This window comes from Amblyomma mixtum, chromosome 6 (assembly GCF_055824585.1).
Source record: "Amblyomma mixtum isolate Tamu chromosome 6, ASM5582458v1, whole genome shotgun sequence".
NCBI classification, from domain to species: Eukaryota; Metazoa; Arthropoda; class Arachnida; order Ixodida; family Ixodidae; genus Amblyomma; species Amblyomma mixtum.
Window position 1 is genome coordinate 75,169,519 of NC_143017.1, and position 18,633 is coordinate 75,188,151.

The window sequence follows — 18,633 nt, forward strand, 5'->3', positions numbered from 1 at the left end:
ATGCGGGCTCTGCGTCCCAAAATTTTAAATATACTCCATTCCCTGTATATGAGTGCGTTTGTATCCGCTATGCACCCTGGCCAATCCCCCGCCGTGGGTATGTGCCATTCAGCCTGAGGACATCATCATAATCATCATCAGTCTTCCGCCGTGGGTATGTGCCATTAAGCCTGAGGACATCATCATCATCATCATCATATGCGGGGTGGGGGGACGATGTAGGGTGCGCGGCCTAGTGAACCATGGAAAAATTTATGGAACAAGCAAAGGCTGGCAGTGCGGTGAAGAAGTGATCGTCTCGCGCTGTTCTGTACAGGTGAATTGCAAGCCTCTGCCTCCCTATTCGTGGCCGCTCCCCCAGTGTGGGTATGTGCCATCTTTTGAAAGGCTAAGGACAACTTCTGGAACAGTGGTTCACCAGGGACACGTCTCGCTGGAGGTGTGGCTCGTATCCTAGCGTAGCCTTCGTTGGGACGCGGGTACGCAGTGGAACAGAAGGCGACCGGCCAACGTGAGTATCGAGTCAAAACCTTTCCGCTTGTCACTCGCGCAAGCACTGTCTCCTCGCCTCTATTCCGCTCCTTGCTCATCCAGCTATATAATCCTGCATGGAAATCGATGGTCCTCGAGCAGCGGTTCTTTTCGGCGCCGCATTGCTCGGCGCTAAAGATCACGCAGAGCAGACTTCGGACGCGCGCTAGACCGCTATTCCATAAGCCTTTTTATGCTGGTAACAGTGCCTAATACCGCTCCAAACCGGCAAAGCAAAATTTTTCTGCCAGATAGATTTCCATGAAGCGCTAAGCCAAAAAAAATATTTTTTTTTATTTTTACTGTTTTACAATTTTTTTTTCTTGCTCAGCGCTTTCGCTGAGGCACGCAGTGCAGGCATAGAGTGCAGGCAAGCACAGCATCTGTGCGGTAACGGGCCAGGAGCTGCGTTGGGAGAAGCATATTTCAGGGATTTGGGATTGATTTAAAGCCTTAATGTACCAACTGCTTGCGAGGAGAAGTGTGTGGCTCCCTGCAACGGACTTGTTGTTTAATGCACTCCACAAGGAAATCAAAATCTGCCAAGTATTTTCACCCGACTTCCTGGGCTCCATACGAGACTGCGGTGAAGGAATATAAGGGACGTGCACAATACGGCCGTTTTCTTCTGCACTGGTGACAATTTTTTGTACGTTTTTATGTTCAGCTAAAGCTTTTTATGAAATAAATCAGATACAAGCAGACGAAAAAAGCGAAACCGAAAACATGAACAAAAAGCGCGCGACGAAACGTATTGTCAGAGGTGGAATTACCAGCGACATCAGTCAACTGCCGTTCGTCGTTTGTTAGTTGTTCGCTGGTGTACTTCTTTTGTTTTAAGTCCTCTAGCGTTCGTCAGCATCTGAAGTGCGGAAGCGTATTTATTAATGTTGATAGGCGCGTTTTGTGCCGCTGACAGCTAAGTTCACTACTTTGTAAGCCATTGTCACGGTTACTTTTGCTAGTGTGAAGGCAGACGTTAGGTGGAGGGTGGCTTGTTGAAGCGCCGAGACGGCCGAGATAAGCGGGGTAAGTACGAAGACTGCGTGAAGTGCTAAGGCGGCATGGCATTTGTTTTAGGCGCTTGTTTCAGAGCTAATGCTGGCATTGACGAAAGCGTTCTTGAGTCCGAAACAGTGCCTTGGGAGCGTGTTTAATTAACTAGCTGAAGAAAAAATCGTCATTTTGTTTGTCTGGAAATAGCTGTATGGTTTCGTTTTATTTCGCGTTTTGTGGAATAACCGAATAGCCTCGCCAGTGCCAACCGGTAACCTTTGCACCTGTGACATGTTCCTTGCCTAACTTCTTTTGTTGAGAGTCGTTGTTAAGCCCGAAGAGGTAAAGTTTCCGAGTGCCGTCCACGAGTCTATTCGTAGAAGCTTTCAGCATTGCCCGCGTTCCCATAGTGGCGTTCGACCGACCGAAGTAGGCAGACGATATCAAAAGTAGCTTCATGTATGTATAGTTTGTTCTTGCGTGTTTTTCCCTCTTTGATGAGACATTTCAGCGTATACATTTTGTGAGTTACGCAATTGAGTATTTTGCCGAATGACTGTCGCTTGACTGTAGAAGACTGGAAAAATGTTTTCCCGCGTTTTAGAACCCTGACGTTTTCGCCGCACCCATTGTTTATTTTGGCCTGACACTTACACAAGAGTTGCAAAAGGTCTTCTATTTAGATAAAAATTGCCCAAAATCGTGCTTTGTTTTGGCCATGAGTCTTCCCCGCGCTTGCAGGATCAGAAAATTTGAATATGATTTCGCGATAGTTGTCTCCAATGTGTTTGTCCAGTTTTGCGCTCTTGACTTGTTTGTATCGATCAAAATTTATTTGTGCAAACACATTAGATAATGCGTTGACCTGATACTCGAAATTTCTCGATACCCTTGCGCAAGGCTGCTGCTGCCGTTCTCACGGTATGCAGTACATGCAGAGATAATCGCAGCATATTTGGCTCCATTATCGCGTGACTCGCTTTGAGCCATAAATTATAGTGTGCATGCATTGTCAAGAGCATCACTTAATTCACGCTCATCGCAACATAAGGCGATGAGCCCTTTGTCTCTGCACTGCGGTCGTTGAGCAGTTTTTGTGAACTTGGCGTGTGTAGTGCCTATCAGTCGCGAGATGCTGTTGCCGAGAGCGCGTGCTTTGTCGAATGCTGTCTCGTCGCCAGCCCACACTCCGCACTAAACTTGTTCCATGCTGAACTCCTGATTTTGCTTTGAAACCTTGCTGTGCGATCAGAACAGTCTTGCCTCAGGCAGTAAGCTTTCTAGGTAAGCCAAAAAGTGCTGGGAGGTCATTGGTAATCATTGTAAATGTGTTGCAGTAATGCAGAGCCATGTATCATGCTTCTCCTACTGGCCGTGCACATGTACCACTTCGGTTCACTTTTGCACTTTACACTCTGTACACTTGCTTGTCTTTCTCGCGAGGTGTTTATTACTACTGCTGGACCCTTTTTGTTTTGCCAGTATCTATCGTGTAAGGTTTTACTTCTATCAGCAGTTTTTGTGCGGTTGGTGTTTGAGCACTTGGCATTTATGGTATTTGTGGCTTTGGATGCTGTAATGACTCCAAGAGGTTAAAAGTGAGTAAGAAGCCATCAGAGTTGAAACTATTGAAGCTCAGGGTTGTTTTTTTTTGCTCTCTTATTAACTTCACCATTGAATGAGTTCACTCCCCTGCGTATTCCTTGGTTTTTAGGACTGTTGTTTCTTATGCATATATTCTTGTCTGCCTATAGGGCTAATGAAATCTCACAAGGGGCTGTTCATATTGAATCAAAATGAACGTGTCAGAGGCACATGGTTAGTTCTTAAACTGTAGACAAGCACGAATGCAGTATTGTTAGCCAGCATTTAAATGTAATGATGGCTACTTAAAAATGAAATGATGCTTTTATTTAAGCCTGTTAAGTGCATAAATAAAAGTGCTTTCATGATAAAATTCTGCGCATTTGTCAAGAGTTCACGGGGTGCAGGTCACGTCACTAGTACTAGAGGCCTTCCTGCAACAGAAATCCTTGTTTTGTATTTTGTTTCTCAAATAGACGAGGAAGATGTCTGCACGTATTGCACTGCTTAGCCAAATTTCCCGTCACGAGCAACAATCTGTGCGCATACGTGTGCTCTTCTAATCTGTTACCATTGCTAGCACATGGCTGGCACACTGAAAAGCACTTGGTTGCGTTGCAGCCTTGTGCAGTGAAGCGTTCCTTGTGTTTCATAACTGTTCTCATGTCTGTCTCCTCACTGCAATACTGAAGGCCACATCCCAGGCATGTGGTGTGGGGACTGGAGCCAGCTTCCGCAGGAGATTCTGCGTTTCCTTGGCCCCAACTCTCAGAGTGCTTCTGTCCTTGAGGTACGGTAGCATAACCTTATTTGTTTGAATCATTTATAATCTGGCACAGTGCAACTCGTTTTGCACTCCTTGCAATTGACAGCTTAGGATTATAACTCCTTGTGGAATTTTATGCAGTGATTTAGAATGCTTCAAGTTTAATGTAAGGTACCTCATTTGGTCAGTGTCATTTCATAAGTTGTAATGGAAGTGTGCACATTCTTATTGTGAAACTGCTTACAGGTAAAGCCTTTGTAATGTTTGCCCAGTCTCCTCTTAGTGCTAGAAGACAGGAAATGCATAGTGTGTGGTCCATCTACAGTGAGTTCACCGTTGTACGTACTGTGAGAATCCGACGTAGGCTTGCTTTTGACACTACTACAGTGCTGAATGCGCCTTCTTGGCATTCTTGTCGTCATGGCGCAGGAAGAAAAAGTCAGTCTGAAACAAAATGGGCTGTCCCAGTGGCATCACCTTGGCTACCTTTGTAAGCTAGGGTAGCTATTAGAATAGAGTTATGTCGCTTGCTTAATTTAAGTTTGGGGCTGCGACAGACTGAATATGTTTATGTGTGTGGTGTTCTTCAATGTTTGCTTCATATGTGTGTTTACAGGATGCCAAATCTCTGCTGTATACTTTAGGTAAGTTCCAGTTACGCTGTGGCCACTCCTCCTTTCTAGGTGGGGTGTTTTGTTTTTGAGAGGCGTGAGGCTCATGTCTTTGCCCAGGCAATCCTGACGACGGGAACAATCATCTTGTCCGAGTTGCCTGCCTTGGGCACTACCTTTTCGGTGGTTCGTTCTTCAGCAAGGATTGTGAAGTATGGGCGCGGAGTTCGGGAATATACTACCATCCATCCAAGTTAGTGTTGTCGATTTTTTATGCTGCAATTTTCTTGCACACCTTGCTTTGGTGTTCACTGCCCACAAATGGTTTTTAATGTTCTCCAAAAGTTGACATTTGGTTTTTATTTTCTTTTTCAGGCTTGTCGACAATACTGTGAACGCCGAGGTTCGGGAAGTAATTCTTGTGCTCGACACGCTAGCGTACCATGTTTCACTTGTTCTGGTGGTTGTAAGTAGCGTTTGTTTTTTAGGAATGCAGCTGAATGCAAATTTTCATTTTGTGCTTTGCCGCTGAAGTCTCTGCTCTGCCACGATTTCATCAGTGCAAGGCACGGGAGAATGGGCCACCTCACGCTGCTGTTCGTATGGCTGACAAGTACAAAGGGTTTCTTGATGAATTTGACAAGGAAACGATTTATGCAAATTTGCGGTCGCTTGTGGAGGCATCAGACTTCTTCCGTTTATTCCGGTGAGCCCTAGCCTGCTTTCTTATTGCCTTTGTTGAGGTTGCTGGTAGCTTTTGGTGGAGGAAGGGAAATAAATTCTAGTATTCGGTTGCGCTTCGACAAATTTTGAATCTCATGTGGTGTGCGACAAATAGTCAAAGCAGACTTGTCATTAGGCATGATTTGTTATAACATTTTTTTTTTCTTTTACTTGTCAGTACGCGCCTTCTTGGGAAATCATCCTGAACATGCAAATAGTTACACCATGCCCCTGCCTTTGATTTTCACTTTTTTTTTTAGGAAAAAGTTGACGAAATCATCGCTGAGAGAGGAGCAAATAACTGGCTGTTTCATGATTGCCCTCAAAGCATGTAAGTAATGGTACACTCGAATCTCGATAAATGGTATTTTTTGAAATTCCCGTCGGGGTTTGGTTGAAAAGCGGGTTTTTGGTGTAACTGATAAACACACTGAAGATGCGTCAACTCGTGAAGGCCTCTTTGGACATTCTCAGCCTCTCAGTACTGGGGGACAAGTCGTGGATGTGAGGCATGCTGAGGTCTCTGGCCACTGTTTTATCATGTCTGGCAGGATTCTTACTTTCAATGTTGCAACAGACTCGTGGAAATGGGGAGGTGCAAGGGAAAAAGGAGTGGAGTGACAAATGCCATAATGGGACACCTTGATTTGCTATGACTGTGACAAGGGGCAACTTGGGTGCATGTGCTGGGCAGTTAGACCGTAAAGCTGAGGAAAAGTAGCATATGCCAGTGGTCTGTCATGGATAAGTGCTAACCGCACATCTATGTGACACCAACGACACAGGAGTAGAATGGGCAACAAAGAGAACTAAAAAGAATATTGTCCAGCCTGCACCGTCACCAGCAACTTAGTGCTAAGCTGTGCTCTCAAAATCGGTTAATGGTCTGTTGACATGGTTAACGGCAATTGGCTGCCTGCTGTTGTGCTAAAGGCAAACAGATGGATTGGGCTTCGCTGGCTGGGACAAATTTGGCTTTTTTGGCATGTTTGAACTAAACCATTGCATACCCTCACCAGTTCTCATTATCAAGTGTTTGTTTTGCATGCGAGTTTGAGAAGACTTTATGGTCATTTAGAGTTGACCTCAAGTTTGCATTAAGCAGGATCGATTGATGTTTTACTGTGTTTTGAAAATTTCTTCCATTATTTTTTTTTGCATTTGGCAGTGCTGGTAAGCTGCACTGTGTACCTTGTTTTCTGATACTTTCATATCAAGGAAGAATGTTTTCCTTTTTACGAGCATCTGTTCTCATTTGAGATTAGTAAGGCTTGCACATATCTACACACCTTCGGTGGTCATAAAAGTTTAGGCGTCAGCTGACAGTATTGTATCTGATGACGAATAGCCTAAGCTGCACTTAACACGCATGGTCTAGGGATGATTTTGAAATTTAAAACTATATTTGCTAATTTTCATAAAATTTCATGAAATTTGGTTTGCACGAGTAATTCATGCCAGAGTAAAATCTCTTTTAAGGTACTACTTGGCTTTTTTTAGTTATGACTGCAATCAAATTAAGGTATAATTTTATTAGCTTTTATGTTTTGGTGTGTTTCTGAGGTCTCTTCTGTGCTGTAGACTTGGTAAATTTTTCTTGTTCCCTCGGCAGTCCTTTAAAAAAAAAAAAAGGGAAAAGACATAATGTGTTCACGCAATATCTGTTTCTGCAGAAAACTGAAGTGTGACAATACTGCACCCTTGTGCAAAGGAAACTAAACAGTTTTGTTGCACTCCCGAATGTATCTAGACCTATTTGTGAGGTGTAGAAATATTTTACAGCGAAATCTTGTGAATTCAAACTTCAAAGAGCTGAAAAAAATGTTCAAAATACTCCAAAGTTAAAATTATTGAATTACCCAGACAAAACTGTCAGGAACTGCTTCCGTCACAGTAAATTTATTTGATGAAAGACTGGGCAATGGTTGCCTGATTTTAGCATGAGAAGAGCGCGGCAGTGACACTCTCATGCTTCCATGAATGTTTTTTTGCGTGCATACTGTCGGAATCATAGAAGCAGAACTGCTGAAAAATTGTAAGGGCCTCCCGAATCCTTCACGGTATGATATGGTTCGAGCTCCTCTCATAAACGGCACCGTTGTTTGCGAGAGGCTTCACCGCATGAACAGTGAGCAGCATATGACGAGCGCTCGGTTTCAGCATACTGGAAGAGTGGAACCACGCGCACGCAAGTGAACGACACTACACTGAAGTGGCTAGAAGAAAAGGAGGGGGAGAAAACACCAGTGACATGCCGATCAGCGCCAATAACGGTGCTCGTCTGGGCTAAGTTTACTGGTGGATACTGGCTGGTCGAGCTGCCGTCGCTGCGGGCTGGCGCGAAGCTCAAAAATGTGAAACCGAATCTAACGGGTCGGACCGCTTTTAGAGACTGGGCCGTCCGTTATCGTTACACCTGCCATCATGCGCAAGTCGGAGGTGCACAACCAACTATACAGCATGGAACTCGGGTTTTGAGTAGGGCTGTTTCGATGGCCTCTTGCCACGCTGGTCATACCTGGATGCAGCTTCCCTTCGGGAACCCATTTGGATTAACCAGTGCGAGACCTGTGGTGTCCAAGTTAGCTAGCATTCAACGCCATGGACTTAACATGGACACTAGCTGGGACCAAGCCGGCAGTTTGAATTATGCAGATTTCCAAATTAACAGCAGTCGATTTAACAAGCTTTTACTGTATCTCCTTGAAGCAGCAAATAAGTCTGCTGAGAGAAAAATTATATAGTGCATAAAACATCATAATAAGACATCATGTTGTAGGGTTTGGAGTTAGAGGTTTAATTCCCCACCTCCCCTCTCCTGTTTTTGAAGCGGCAACTTCAGTACCCTATAACTCAAGTTCTGTGATAGGCAGGATGATATTTTTGCTTTATTGCATTCTTTGATGTTAAAATGCATGCTATACATTTTATTTAATAAGTTCCCTGCAGCAAAATGTCTTGCAAGCTTACGACAAAAACCTTGCATATCATATTACGTAATTGCACAAGGACTTGTTTGACAATAAATTAATTTGCACAGTTGGAATCGGCACACTATAAAAATAAATATTCCTTGAGTCTTTCATAATTGTCTTCAGTTTTGTCTTCCCACTTAATAGCACAAGCTCAGAGGGTCCGTGATTGCTCTCTTGTGTCCTACTTTTGCTGGTGGCGGTACCTCAGAACTTCTTTTCCATGACAGCGATCGCCCATTGCCACGGTGCCCTCGACACAATGCTGACGTACATAAAGCGGGACTGCGAGAAGAATGGAGAGGTAATGCAGCAGTTCGGCGTCCAGTTTGAAAGCCATTTCCCTGTAAACACATGGACTGTCTTTGCAGGGAAGCCGAGCAGACGAGCTAAAGAAATCCGGAAATCAAAAGTATAAAGAAAAGTCGTATGACGAAGCGTGCGAGTTCTACACTAAGGCCATCGCAGAAATGTGAGTTTTTGCAGCTATTGATGGCATACTGTGTTGGACGTTAAATTATAGGCCTGTGAGCTAATTTGGCAGGCTTTTTTTTTTTTCTTTCCTCTTCCAGAGCGCAAGGTGGCATGTAAGAACCCCCTTCACTGTTTTCTCTGCTGCAAATGTTAGACTGACCTAAAACTAGCAAGTCTAGGCGTGGTTGTGCTTGTGAGAGTGCCTTCAGCTTCAGGCAAAGAAAAATGTGAAATCACATTCGGCTGTTTTACCGGCAGTGAGGTTGTGATAGATTTAAGACATTTAAACACTATGAAATGGTTTCCTTAAAGCACATTGATAGAGGCATACATGGTACATAAATAGAATTGCTATTCAAGGCGCTTGTTGTGGAATTGGCATTATAGATACGTGACGCATGCAGTGATATCTTACTGGGGCACTGTAAATTTGTGAATGTTGCCACACCTCCACTGATGGGTCTCGTCAAGCAGGGCGTGCCCTACATGCTTAATCACATGTGGAAACCACAAATTTCGTCTCGTAAATGGCTTAAGAATGCATCTCTAGGCTTTTCAGTCAGGCTTTTGAAGTACCGAGAATTGCTCTCAAGGTCTGGGATACGTGGCTCATGGAAGGGCGACTTGTCCTGTTTTGAAAGTTCAAAGTGGATGGAAACTGTTTCTGTCTTTAAACCGTGTTGATGCACTTCACGACTACATTATGTCAAATTCACATTTATGGGAGGTGTGCTTGTCCTCTTTTCTGTCGCCGCTTCTGCTCTTGCTACTGCAGCCTTTAGATGTGCACTGAAGCAGATATCTCAGGATACGATTGCCACCATGCTACCTTTCGTGTACAGACACTGAGTGTGGCTAGTGTTCAGTCTTTTTGGAGTATTCATTGTGCTGCTATCAAGCTCAGCTAGTCGGGAGGTTTCAGCTTTGTCCTAAGAATTATCCTTGTTCCTATTGGAGAAGAATGGCGAAAAAAATGGGTAATTCACCAGCGGTACAAAAAAAATTTACGAGCGGCTTGGAGTCGGCAATGGTCACTTCAAGCAACTTTGTGTGCAATATGCACAGAGGTTTGAGCACTGTTCTTATTTGCAGTGCTTTCGCAGGATACTGCACTATGATTTCCGTCACTTTTGCCGCGGTATTACTAGTGCCTGCATCATAAAGCAGACAGCAGTCATCATTAAAAAAAACTCGAAATGGCGTCATGACATGTCGAGGCAGGCACTGTTTTGCAGCTACTGAGCCACATGTTCACGTGTGGGGCTTCCGCCTGTGTGGGTATGTTGCTGAGTTCATGGCAGATAGAGGCAGCTTGCCAACAATTCAAAAAATTTAGCAGAGGTCTGCATTGTCATGACTAGAGCTTCAGTGAGTTGCCTTTACATGATGCAGCACTGTCACCAAGGGGGCTGAATGGGAAAAAAAGTGTTGTTGGGCCAGTAGGATATCATTGGAAAAGATCAGCAGAGAAATAACAAGTTGTATGTTCTAATCTTAGCTTGGCCACCGTAAAATAAAGGTGACATTTCTCCACACTTTTCATGGTTGCAGTTACTGTTGGCTTCTTTCAGTCTCAGGTGTCATTTTGTAGAAGTGCTGTGACATTTCTGTGTTTTCCTTGAGCCTGCTGACAAAGATGAAATAAGTCTCCATGTGACTTCTGTCCTCAGTGTGGGTAATTTGCAACAATGTTCCTTCTGCCGACAGGCGTTACAACCACTTCTTGTACAGCAATCGAGCGCTGAGCACACTTCAGCTGCAGAAGTATCGAGAAGTGGAACTGGACGCACGCCGAGTTATCATCCTCAACCCTAATTTTGAGAAGGTTGTTGCTTTTTCTTTAGTTTCTGACATACAGGGTTGGTCAAAGGTTCATAGGACACTGGATTTGCTTTCAATTAGCATAATGCCTCTACTTCTACTTGGATGCCTTGCCCAGCCAGCATAGACTAATTGACTCTGTAGCTCGTTGGCGTGCACTTGGCTGGCGTTTAACTTTAGTTTGAAATATGCCTTTTTCACTGCCTTTTTGGGGGTTGCCAAATTCTTTCGCAAGGGGGAAAGGGGCTGGGAGATGCTTTCTGTTCTCCACGCTAGTGAGAAGCACATGTAATCGACTGCAGGGTCAAGTTGGTGTCACCTCCTCATTCGATCTAACCATGCAGTGCTGCCACAGTTGCTCATTTTATCTGAGAGAGTTAATGCTCTGATTTAGCGATATGTCTAATAAATGAGCATTTGTTATAACTCTGGTCGTTGTAAGTGGGCTCAGCTGGAGCTGCTGTTGCATTAAACATGCCACATTGTAGTATATCTACAAAATAACTGAGCTTGATTTTTAAAAGTACGTAAGGATAATGAAGTGTATGCGCTGTGTTGTGAATTCATTTTTGCTGTGTGAGTGTGTTTCTGACGCGATTTTATTGAAAAGCTAAAAGGCATTCAGCGAGTGCCTCCTAGCTTGTTGACTTGTGATGCTGGAAGGATTTACAGTGTTACGCTGTGCAGCATCATGTGCTTATAGGTGTGCCTATCAGAACATACTGGGAATGTGTTTTAACCCCAGGGCTACTTCAAAATGGCGCAAGTCTACGAAAGCCAGAAGCAGAGCAGCCGTGCTAAGAAAGTGGTCGAGTACTACACCAAGCGATGCAATTTCCTGGCCCTTGAATTCAGTCGTGAGGTGCTGGAGCTTCACAAGAGGCTAACAGAGACAGGCAAGTGAAGTCACTTACCCCCAAAGCATTAATAACTTTTTCTTATTGATGACGGGGAAAATTTTTCCATTTTTTTTTAGTGGCATGAGAGCAGCATGGTGTTTAGGTAATCATGCACAAGTTGCAGACGTCCTGGTGCTCTGTTTAGGCTTTTTGGTTTGGTGGCTTAGTTTAAGGGGGGACACTGGTCTTAGACCTATTTTCCTTATTTTTAACCCAATCCTAATGAAACTGTACTATCTTACTCAGTTTTTTATACTGATTTCAACAATGCAATTATCTTTCTCATAAATTAGCTGATTCCCAAGATAATTAATTTTAATTAGTCATTCATTAGTACCTCGGTGCAAAAAAAACTGCTCAATAAAAAATCATTTTTAATCCACGGCTGCATAGTATGGTGAGTAAAGAGTGCAATAATCAAAGCAGTTTTTCCGTTTTACCCTGATTAGTAATTTTACAGCACTTGGAATATCAGTGTTCAAGGTGTGAATGTAGTGCATCGGTAAACTTTGCGAAATTATATATTTCTGAAGTGTGATTGAACAAATCTGCTTCGATTATTGCACACACTGTGCCTTCAGCTTCCTTTAGCAAACAATATGACATCTCTATCTGTCCTAGATGTTGAGATAGACATACTAAGATAGTCAGATGTCCAAAATTTTCATGCTATTAAATTGTCAGTGCCTGCATAAATTCAGCCCACACGATGATCTGAATTTAATATTATGGTCAAAATGATGACTTCTTAAAGGAAAAAAGTGGTACAGTTGGAAAATGATAGCTGCAAATTCCAAAAATGTCATTTTTTGGAAATCGTTTTTTTGGTCATTTTTTGGTCTCAAAGACCCGTGTCCCCCCTTAAAGGGACGTCGAGAACAATTTCATCCAAGTTTTGTTCTTCATAAGTTTTTTTATTTGGCTTTTTGTGGCTCTTTCTTGGTGGTTGTTTGGGAGCAAAAGATTTTTTTTTTACCAAGAAATTTGAGTTTAAATTGAATACTTTCTCTCTTCACCTGTTTCAGACTTCTGTGAGGACGTTGGGAGAATTATTTTTTTATTATATTTTATTAGTTTATTTATTTATTATAAATAAATAATAAATAAATAAACTTCGTGATTGTTGGCTGGAAGTGGATGGTGATGGGAGTCTAGCTTTAAAGATCTGCGGAACAGATCGGTATTTCCGAACCGCCACATTCGCTTCTGACGTTTTGACCACTCGGCTGTGGCCGCTGCAGCAGATGTGGCACTTTTTTTTTGTATGACACAAACTCGGAATACAGACCCTTGTTGAGATGAATAGCCTGAAAATACACTGAAGCAACTGTAATCATAGTTACAAAGTAAAGTCCCCTGCATAAGTCGCTGTCAGGAAAAAATTTGCGATAACTAGAGGAATAAATAAGCCACAGCACGAACTTTGCGTGGAGTTTGTCCGTCGAACTCTGCAAAGTCTAAATAAATTTTTTCTGTTACGTCCAGGAGAAAAAAGCAAGAATGGAAAGACGGACACCAAGAAGTAAGTTTCATGATGTTACTTGGCAATTTCACTCTTCATTTCGCTATTGTCCTTTTATGTGTCACTTTTGCCCAGTGCTTTACTTGACTTGTTGCATGAGTGGAACAGAGATGTATAGTTGAGCACTTCTTTGGACTTCACGGGAATTGCTCAGTTTTTGAAAGAGAGACACTGGAACAAAAAAAAATGTAGAGCTGAAAAATCAGTTTCAATTTTTAATTGCAAAATGGCTCCTAAAAGCATGTTTTGAGATTTCTGCATGATACCATCACTTGGCTAGGAATAACAATCTAATGAATTTAAAAACTATTTCTTTCAGTACTCATGCAGCAGCAAACAAGGCCAAGACTAAGCCAGCTGTAAGTTACTCTTTTTTTTTCTTGTATAATTAGGTGAAAGATTACTTGGGGTGAATATTTGACTGCTGCACCTTTCTCGTTTAAATTAAGGTTCCAGACCTTGTGTCGGATTCGGACTCCGATGAAGCGACCACTCCAGCTGTCACTCAACCCAAACCCACCAATCAGCAGGCAAGTACCTTGGTCTGTTTAACACAGTATCGCAGGTTATGGCCAGCACTGTGTGTATGATAATATTCATCGTGATGCTTTTTTGGAGCTCGGTTTCAAGGTCGACAGAGGTCTTTGTTGTTTAGTAATGGTTATACAGCTGTAACTGGTTTCAGACTGTGCAGCAGATGTTAAAGGAAACCAAGCTGTCCATATTAATCATTTTCAGCCAGAAAAAAATCACTTAAGGGGGGACACTGGTCTTGAAAAGAAAATTTTATTAATTTAGTCATAGTTATGAAATTTTCAGGGCGCATGTATTTTTGTGCGCTGATTCTAGATGTGTCATTTAATTTCACGTAAAACAATTCCTTGAGCACTTATGCACTTTTTATGCAAGTATTTTGCGGAGAGTTTTAAAGAAAATTTGCTGCAGGAAACTCGCTGAAATGTATGCCATTGGGCTCTCTTGACACCAAGGAATACAATAAGGGTAAAATTATCATCCTGGCTCTCATAGAACTTGAGTAATAGGGTACTGAAACTGCCACTTCAGAAACAGGAATATACACACTTTCCTTCTCATTTCTGAAGCGAAAACTTCAAAACTCTAGAACTCAAGTTCTATGATAGGCAGGAAGACAATTTCACCCTTATTGTATTCCTTGGTGTCAAGAGAACCAAATGGCATACATTTCAGCGAGTTTCCCGCAGCAAATTTTCTTCAAAATTCTCTGCAAAATACTAGCATAAAAAGTGCATAAGTGCTCAAGGAATTGTTTTACATGAAATTAAATGACATATTTAGAATCAGCACACAAAAATATATATTCCCTGGTTTCGTAACTGTGACTTCATTAATAAAAATTTTTTTTTCAAGACCAGTGTCCCCCCTTAAGTGAAGCATCGAGTGGCTTAACGAAGGAGTTGGTGGTTTTCAACACACCGTGATGCTTCACATCACTCCAGATCTCTGCACCCGTCATGTGCACTGACGGTGACCGCTTTTGTGAGCTCAGCATTCAATGGCTGATTGCCATTGACACTTTGCTTAAAAGCTTATGTTATGGAAGAGAATCTAGATGCTAAGGCCCGGTGCACTGCAGCAGGAAATGTGTGCTGTCTCTGTCGTGCAGAGGACAGGGAGCAGAACAGTGTGAAGTGTACAGAAAAAGAGAGGCTGGGCCAAGCGACACCCTATGCAAGCATGCTGTTGGTGTTGGCTTTCGTGATTAGGCTCTGCAGTTTTCAGAGCTGAAAGTGAACCTTAAAACCAGTAGTAAAGCATTGTCTGTGCACCCCATAACTGCTCACGTGTATGGAGGCAAAGCGTTTAAGAAGGCAGGACTGCAACATGTTTTTTTGTCATGAGTATGCAACCCTTGATTTGAAGAGCTTTGCCATTTCCTTCTGTTCATGCATATCTGGGACAAAAGGACTTTGCAAACCTGTGATCAAACATGCATAGTGTGGCCACTTTTATGCTAGCCCATGGAGTGTTGTGGTGTCACTTTGAAGGAGCTCCCTATTAGTTTAATGGTAGCTTTATTCAAACCTGTTTCCCATTTCCTTGGAAGTTCTAATTAATGAGATTCTACTGTACTGAACTCAGTTGTAGCTTGGCTCTCTGCGGTGGGTGCACACAAATGAGCTTCAAAAAATCTCGCAGTTGGTTGCTGTGCATCCGGAATTTCAGCCACCATTGTGCATGTCCTCTATGGGTCTGCTTGCTTTATAAAGACCATTATGGAGGGGCATACTTTGCTGAGCGTGATGGATATTTTTGGCATTTATCTCCCAGTATCTATCTCCCAGTATCCTATCTCCAGTAACCTATCTCCCAGTATCGACATTAAGCATTTTTTTAATAAGGGAGTAATTACTCATTGGCATCCACCCAAGCGCAGCCATACGGCTACAAAGGAAAGCTATACAGCTTTCTCAGAAACTTCGTAGTTAAAGAAAAAAAAAACATTTTTTTATTGTAGCCACAGAATGCTCAATTTTTGTCCGATTTGACTTTAACTAATTGTGGTCTGCTAGCTAACCGCAATGTGAATTACAAAAGTAGAAATCTAGAGTTATCATCAAATACTGTGAAGAAAAAGCTTGTTGTGGAAGGGATTTACACCGTGTGTAATGGGTAGAGCAGCTGCAGGTGTCATAGGATAGGGATGGTTGGTGGTCATTGGAAGAGGCCTTTGTCCTGCAGCACGCTTAATCTGGCTGCTGCTGATGACAGTGTGAAATGGAATCCATGTACAGTATGAAATGTACAGTCGCGGTCAAAAACACACGGCTCCGGCGCAAGGAGCGGCTGCAGGGCCGCACCGCGGCGCTGCTATCTCCGTCGGGCGCTCGCTGCGAGGGTGCACAGAGTGACAACAAAACTTCGCCCACACTCTCTCCTGAGCACGTCACAAGATTGATAAATTTCAAGTGCAGCGTTCAGCTGTTTTACGGCTGAGCATGGCTGAGCTCAGTACGAAAGAGGGGTCTGCAATTCACGCTGCGTGCGACTTTCGGCGCAGCGCCAGCACCTGCTCGAATATCTTGTTTTCCCATGTGCAGACCAGCTACAGCAGGTGCGCATTCGGCAGAACGCGCGGCGCGTACTCCTGCGAAGTGTACGAATTGAGTTCGCATTCCATATTTACGTGCGTCTCGCGTCCGTGTGCGCCGCGCTCCAGTGCCCGGCGCTTGGGCGGTTGGCACACATGCGTTCAGGCTCTCAAGTGAGTGTGTGAATAAACGTTTATTGACAAAGGGTGATGAGTCCTGAGAGACGTGTGGGCAGTCCTCCGTCAAAGATCCCTGCAGCCTCCGCTTGCTGCTACAATTAAACAGCGCTTTATAGCTTACAATATTTATGTAACGGAGGCAAAATGTTTTTTGGGTGGATGAGTTTAGGAGGTTTATGGATACAAGGCGGCCGGAGCTGTCACAAGACCGGGTAATTGGAGAATTATGGAAGGGACATGTTTTGTACAGTGGGCATAATCAGGCTGAATATGATGATGGTTTATGGTCCGAATCACCGTCTTTAGTTGCGGGGGGGTTGCTGAGAAAGCAGGAAAGACCATTTAATGTTAATTCACCAACAGTGTTTTGCACTCGCTTTTCTGCACGGGATCCCGAATAAAATACATATTCAGATTAGTGCTCAGTAGTCGTTCCTTTAAAATCGTGTATTCAAAGTTGCAAAAGCCAAAGCACGCTCCTGCTGCAACACAATGTATTAATACACGACCAGGAACAAAACAGGGCTTCACCGAGTTGACGCGACAATACCTTCTTCTGCCCTATTTCTTGAGCGCTGTAATGCTCGTGCACCGTGCACCAAGGCTCGCCATTCATGGGCGCGCAGTGCATACGAGAGTGAAGCAGTAGCGAGGCGGCAACGGTGAACCGCGCACTCACCTTCACTAGAGCCGCGCGGCAAACGAGGCAAAGTAGAGGCGCGCCCATTCGTAGTGACCGTCAGCCGCGAAACAGCTGAATGGCGCACTTGAACTTCATCAGTCGTGGGATGCGCCCAAAATAGAGTGAGGGCGAAGTTTTATGGTCACCGGATGCACCCTCGTAGCAAGCACCCGACGGAAATAGCAGCGCCGCGATGCGGCCCGACAGTCGCTCCTTGCGCCGGAGCCGTGGGCCGCGTAGTTTTGACTGCGTCTGTATATTTTTTTTCATCAGAACTTCTGGAATTGGTGTAGTAGTCTTATAAAGCAAGGTATTGCAAGCAACAAGGCACCTTGTTCTAGCCCTCTCACTGTCAGGTTTTTCGATATAGCCGCACCTCCAGTGTCCAGTTTTTTTTCTGCAGTATCAGGGATTGAACATAGAGACAACTTGTGAACGAAAGGTGAAAAACAGATGGAAGAGTGCAATGCTGATGTGAGGCTGCGGGAAGGTAGCGGCGCGCTCCCTACATTAGGTGTCGCGTAGTGGACACTGCGTGAATGGAGAAAAAAAAAATTCTAGGACGTCTCAACAAATGGTAGAACCACCCTTGCGAATATTTGAATGAGGATTGCAAGCTTAGGGCTGTTTGCAGTCACAGATGCTTCCACTCCTTTCGAGAGTTGGCGCGCACGACGCTAAAGTTGAGCAACCACCCGCAGATACGGGGGTGGCCACAGTCACTTCGCAAACCCAGCTCACAAAGAAAGCATAATGAGAGATGAAAGTAGCTTCTAGGAAGATAATATAGATGGTGGGATTGCCTCAAGCACGCCACCTTTGTGTTTCGACGTGCATATTTAACACAGATAGGCCAGATGGGTACGTCACTGACACTAGTAGAGAGAAAGTTGGCAGCGTCCTGGTTTGTTAAGGCGGAAGAAGCCTTTAATGCCTCATCGTTGTACGCAGGAGTTGTCGACAGAAATGTCACGCTTTTCAATTGGTCGAAACGGTTGTGACGTCACAAGTGCGCGAATTTCAAACGGGGCCACTTGTACTTTGGCTAGTAACCATGCAATCAATTAAAGGGATCGTATCATGATGCTCCAAGTAAGTGGGACTAAGTTTAGTTAATTAACCAATTAGCCTAATTACCCTTTCTAGTCAGATCAGATAGATAAATGAAACAGAGTAGGAAATTGGTCGAGTTGGGGAATCGAACCAGGGTCTCTGGAGTGCGAGACTAGCATGCTACCACTCCGCCATGCCAGCTCGATGGTTTGGAATGAACAAAGGCGCGTCTAGTGAATACAGTGTCTCCGCTCACTCCCATCTTCCTCCCCATTACCGTGAAGTTTTGGTGTCCACCGTGGACATGAGATATGCGAGACAGATACATTTCTTTTCCTCAAAAACCAATTTACCGACGAGCAAACCATGAAACCGAACGGGCGATGGCGTTCTATGGACTCCCTGGCAGCGTTGCAAGACACTGTCGCATTCCACTCTTAGAAGCGAAGCTTAACATCTTAACCACACATCAGTGACACAAGCAGCAACACCGCGCCTGAGGCTTTCGCCTCTCTGCACTTTAGGTCAACAAAGTGCCCCCCTGAATTTTTAATGACACTCAGAGGACTATAGAAAGCTTAGAAGTGGGATGTGTTTTGCAGGGTTGTGTCTTATGTGCAGTGCTGTGTGTGCTGATATGTGTGCACCAAATTTCGCTCATCAACAAAATATGATTCAAGTTAAAAACGAGGCATTTCTTTTTCTTTTAGAAACTATTGTGCTTTTCTCACCAGCTGCAAAAAGCATGT

General features: G+C 43.8%; 1 protein-coding gene across 7 annotated transcripts in view; it reads left to right on the top strand.

Moving 5' to 3' along the window:
• The first annotated feature begins 491 nt into the window (after positions 1-491).
• Positions 492-18,633, top strand: part of LOC149339402 (uncharacterized) — an 83,389-nt gene continuing 65,247 nt past the window's right edge. For 4 of the 7 annotated variants that reach the window (XM_089548186.1, XM_089548181.1, XM_089548185.1 and 1 more), the window contains exons 1-15: positions 1,321-1,560; positions 3,804-3,901; positions 4,494-4,521; positions 4,609-4,741; positions 4,864-4,954; positions 5,049-5,194; positions 5,472-5,542; positions 8,414-8,487; positions 8,555-8,655; positions 8,756-8,770; positions 10,365-10,482; positions 11,224-11,374; positions 12,863-12,899; positions 13,219-13,258; positions 13,349-13,429. In XM_089548186.1, coding sequence (XP_089404312.1) covers positions 3,818-3,901; positions 4,494-4,521; positions 4,609-4,741; positions 4,864-4,954; positions 5,049-5,194; positions 5,472-5,542; positions 8,414-8,487; positions 8,555-8,655; positions 8,756-8,770; positions 10,365-10,482; positions 11,224-11,374; positions 12,863-12,899; positions 13,219-13,258; positions 13,349-13,429 — 1,170 coding nt within the window. In that variant the 5' untranslated portion in view covers positions 1,321-1,560; positions 3,804-3,817. Of the gene's footprint in view, positions 512-1,320; positions 1,561-1,643; positions 1,987-3,803; positions 3,902-4,493; positions 4,522-4,608; positions 4,742-4,863; positions 4,955-5,048; positions 5,195-5,471; positions 5,543-8,413; positions 8,488-8,554; positions 8,656-8,755; positions 8,771-10,364; positions 10,483-11,223; positions 11,375-12,862; positions 12,900-13,218; positions 13,259-13,348; positions 13,430-18,633 lie in introns of those variants that run through there. The other 3 variants (XM_089548183.1, XM_089548182.1, XM_089548184.1) reach the window with 3 other exon arrangements.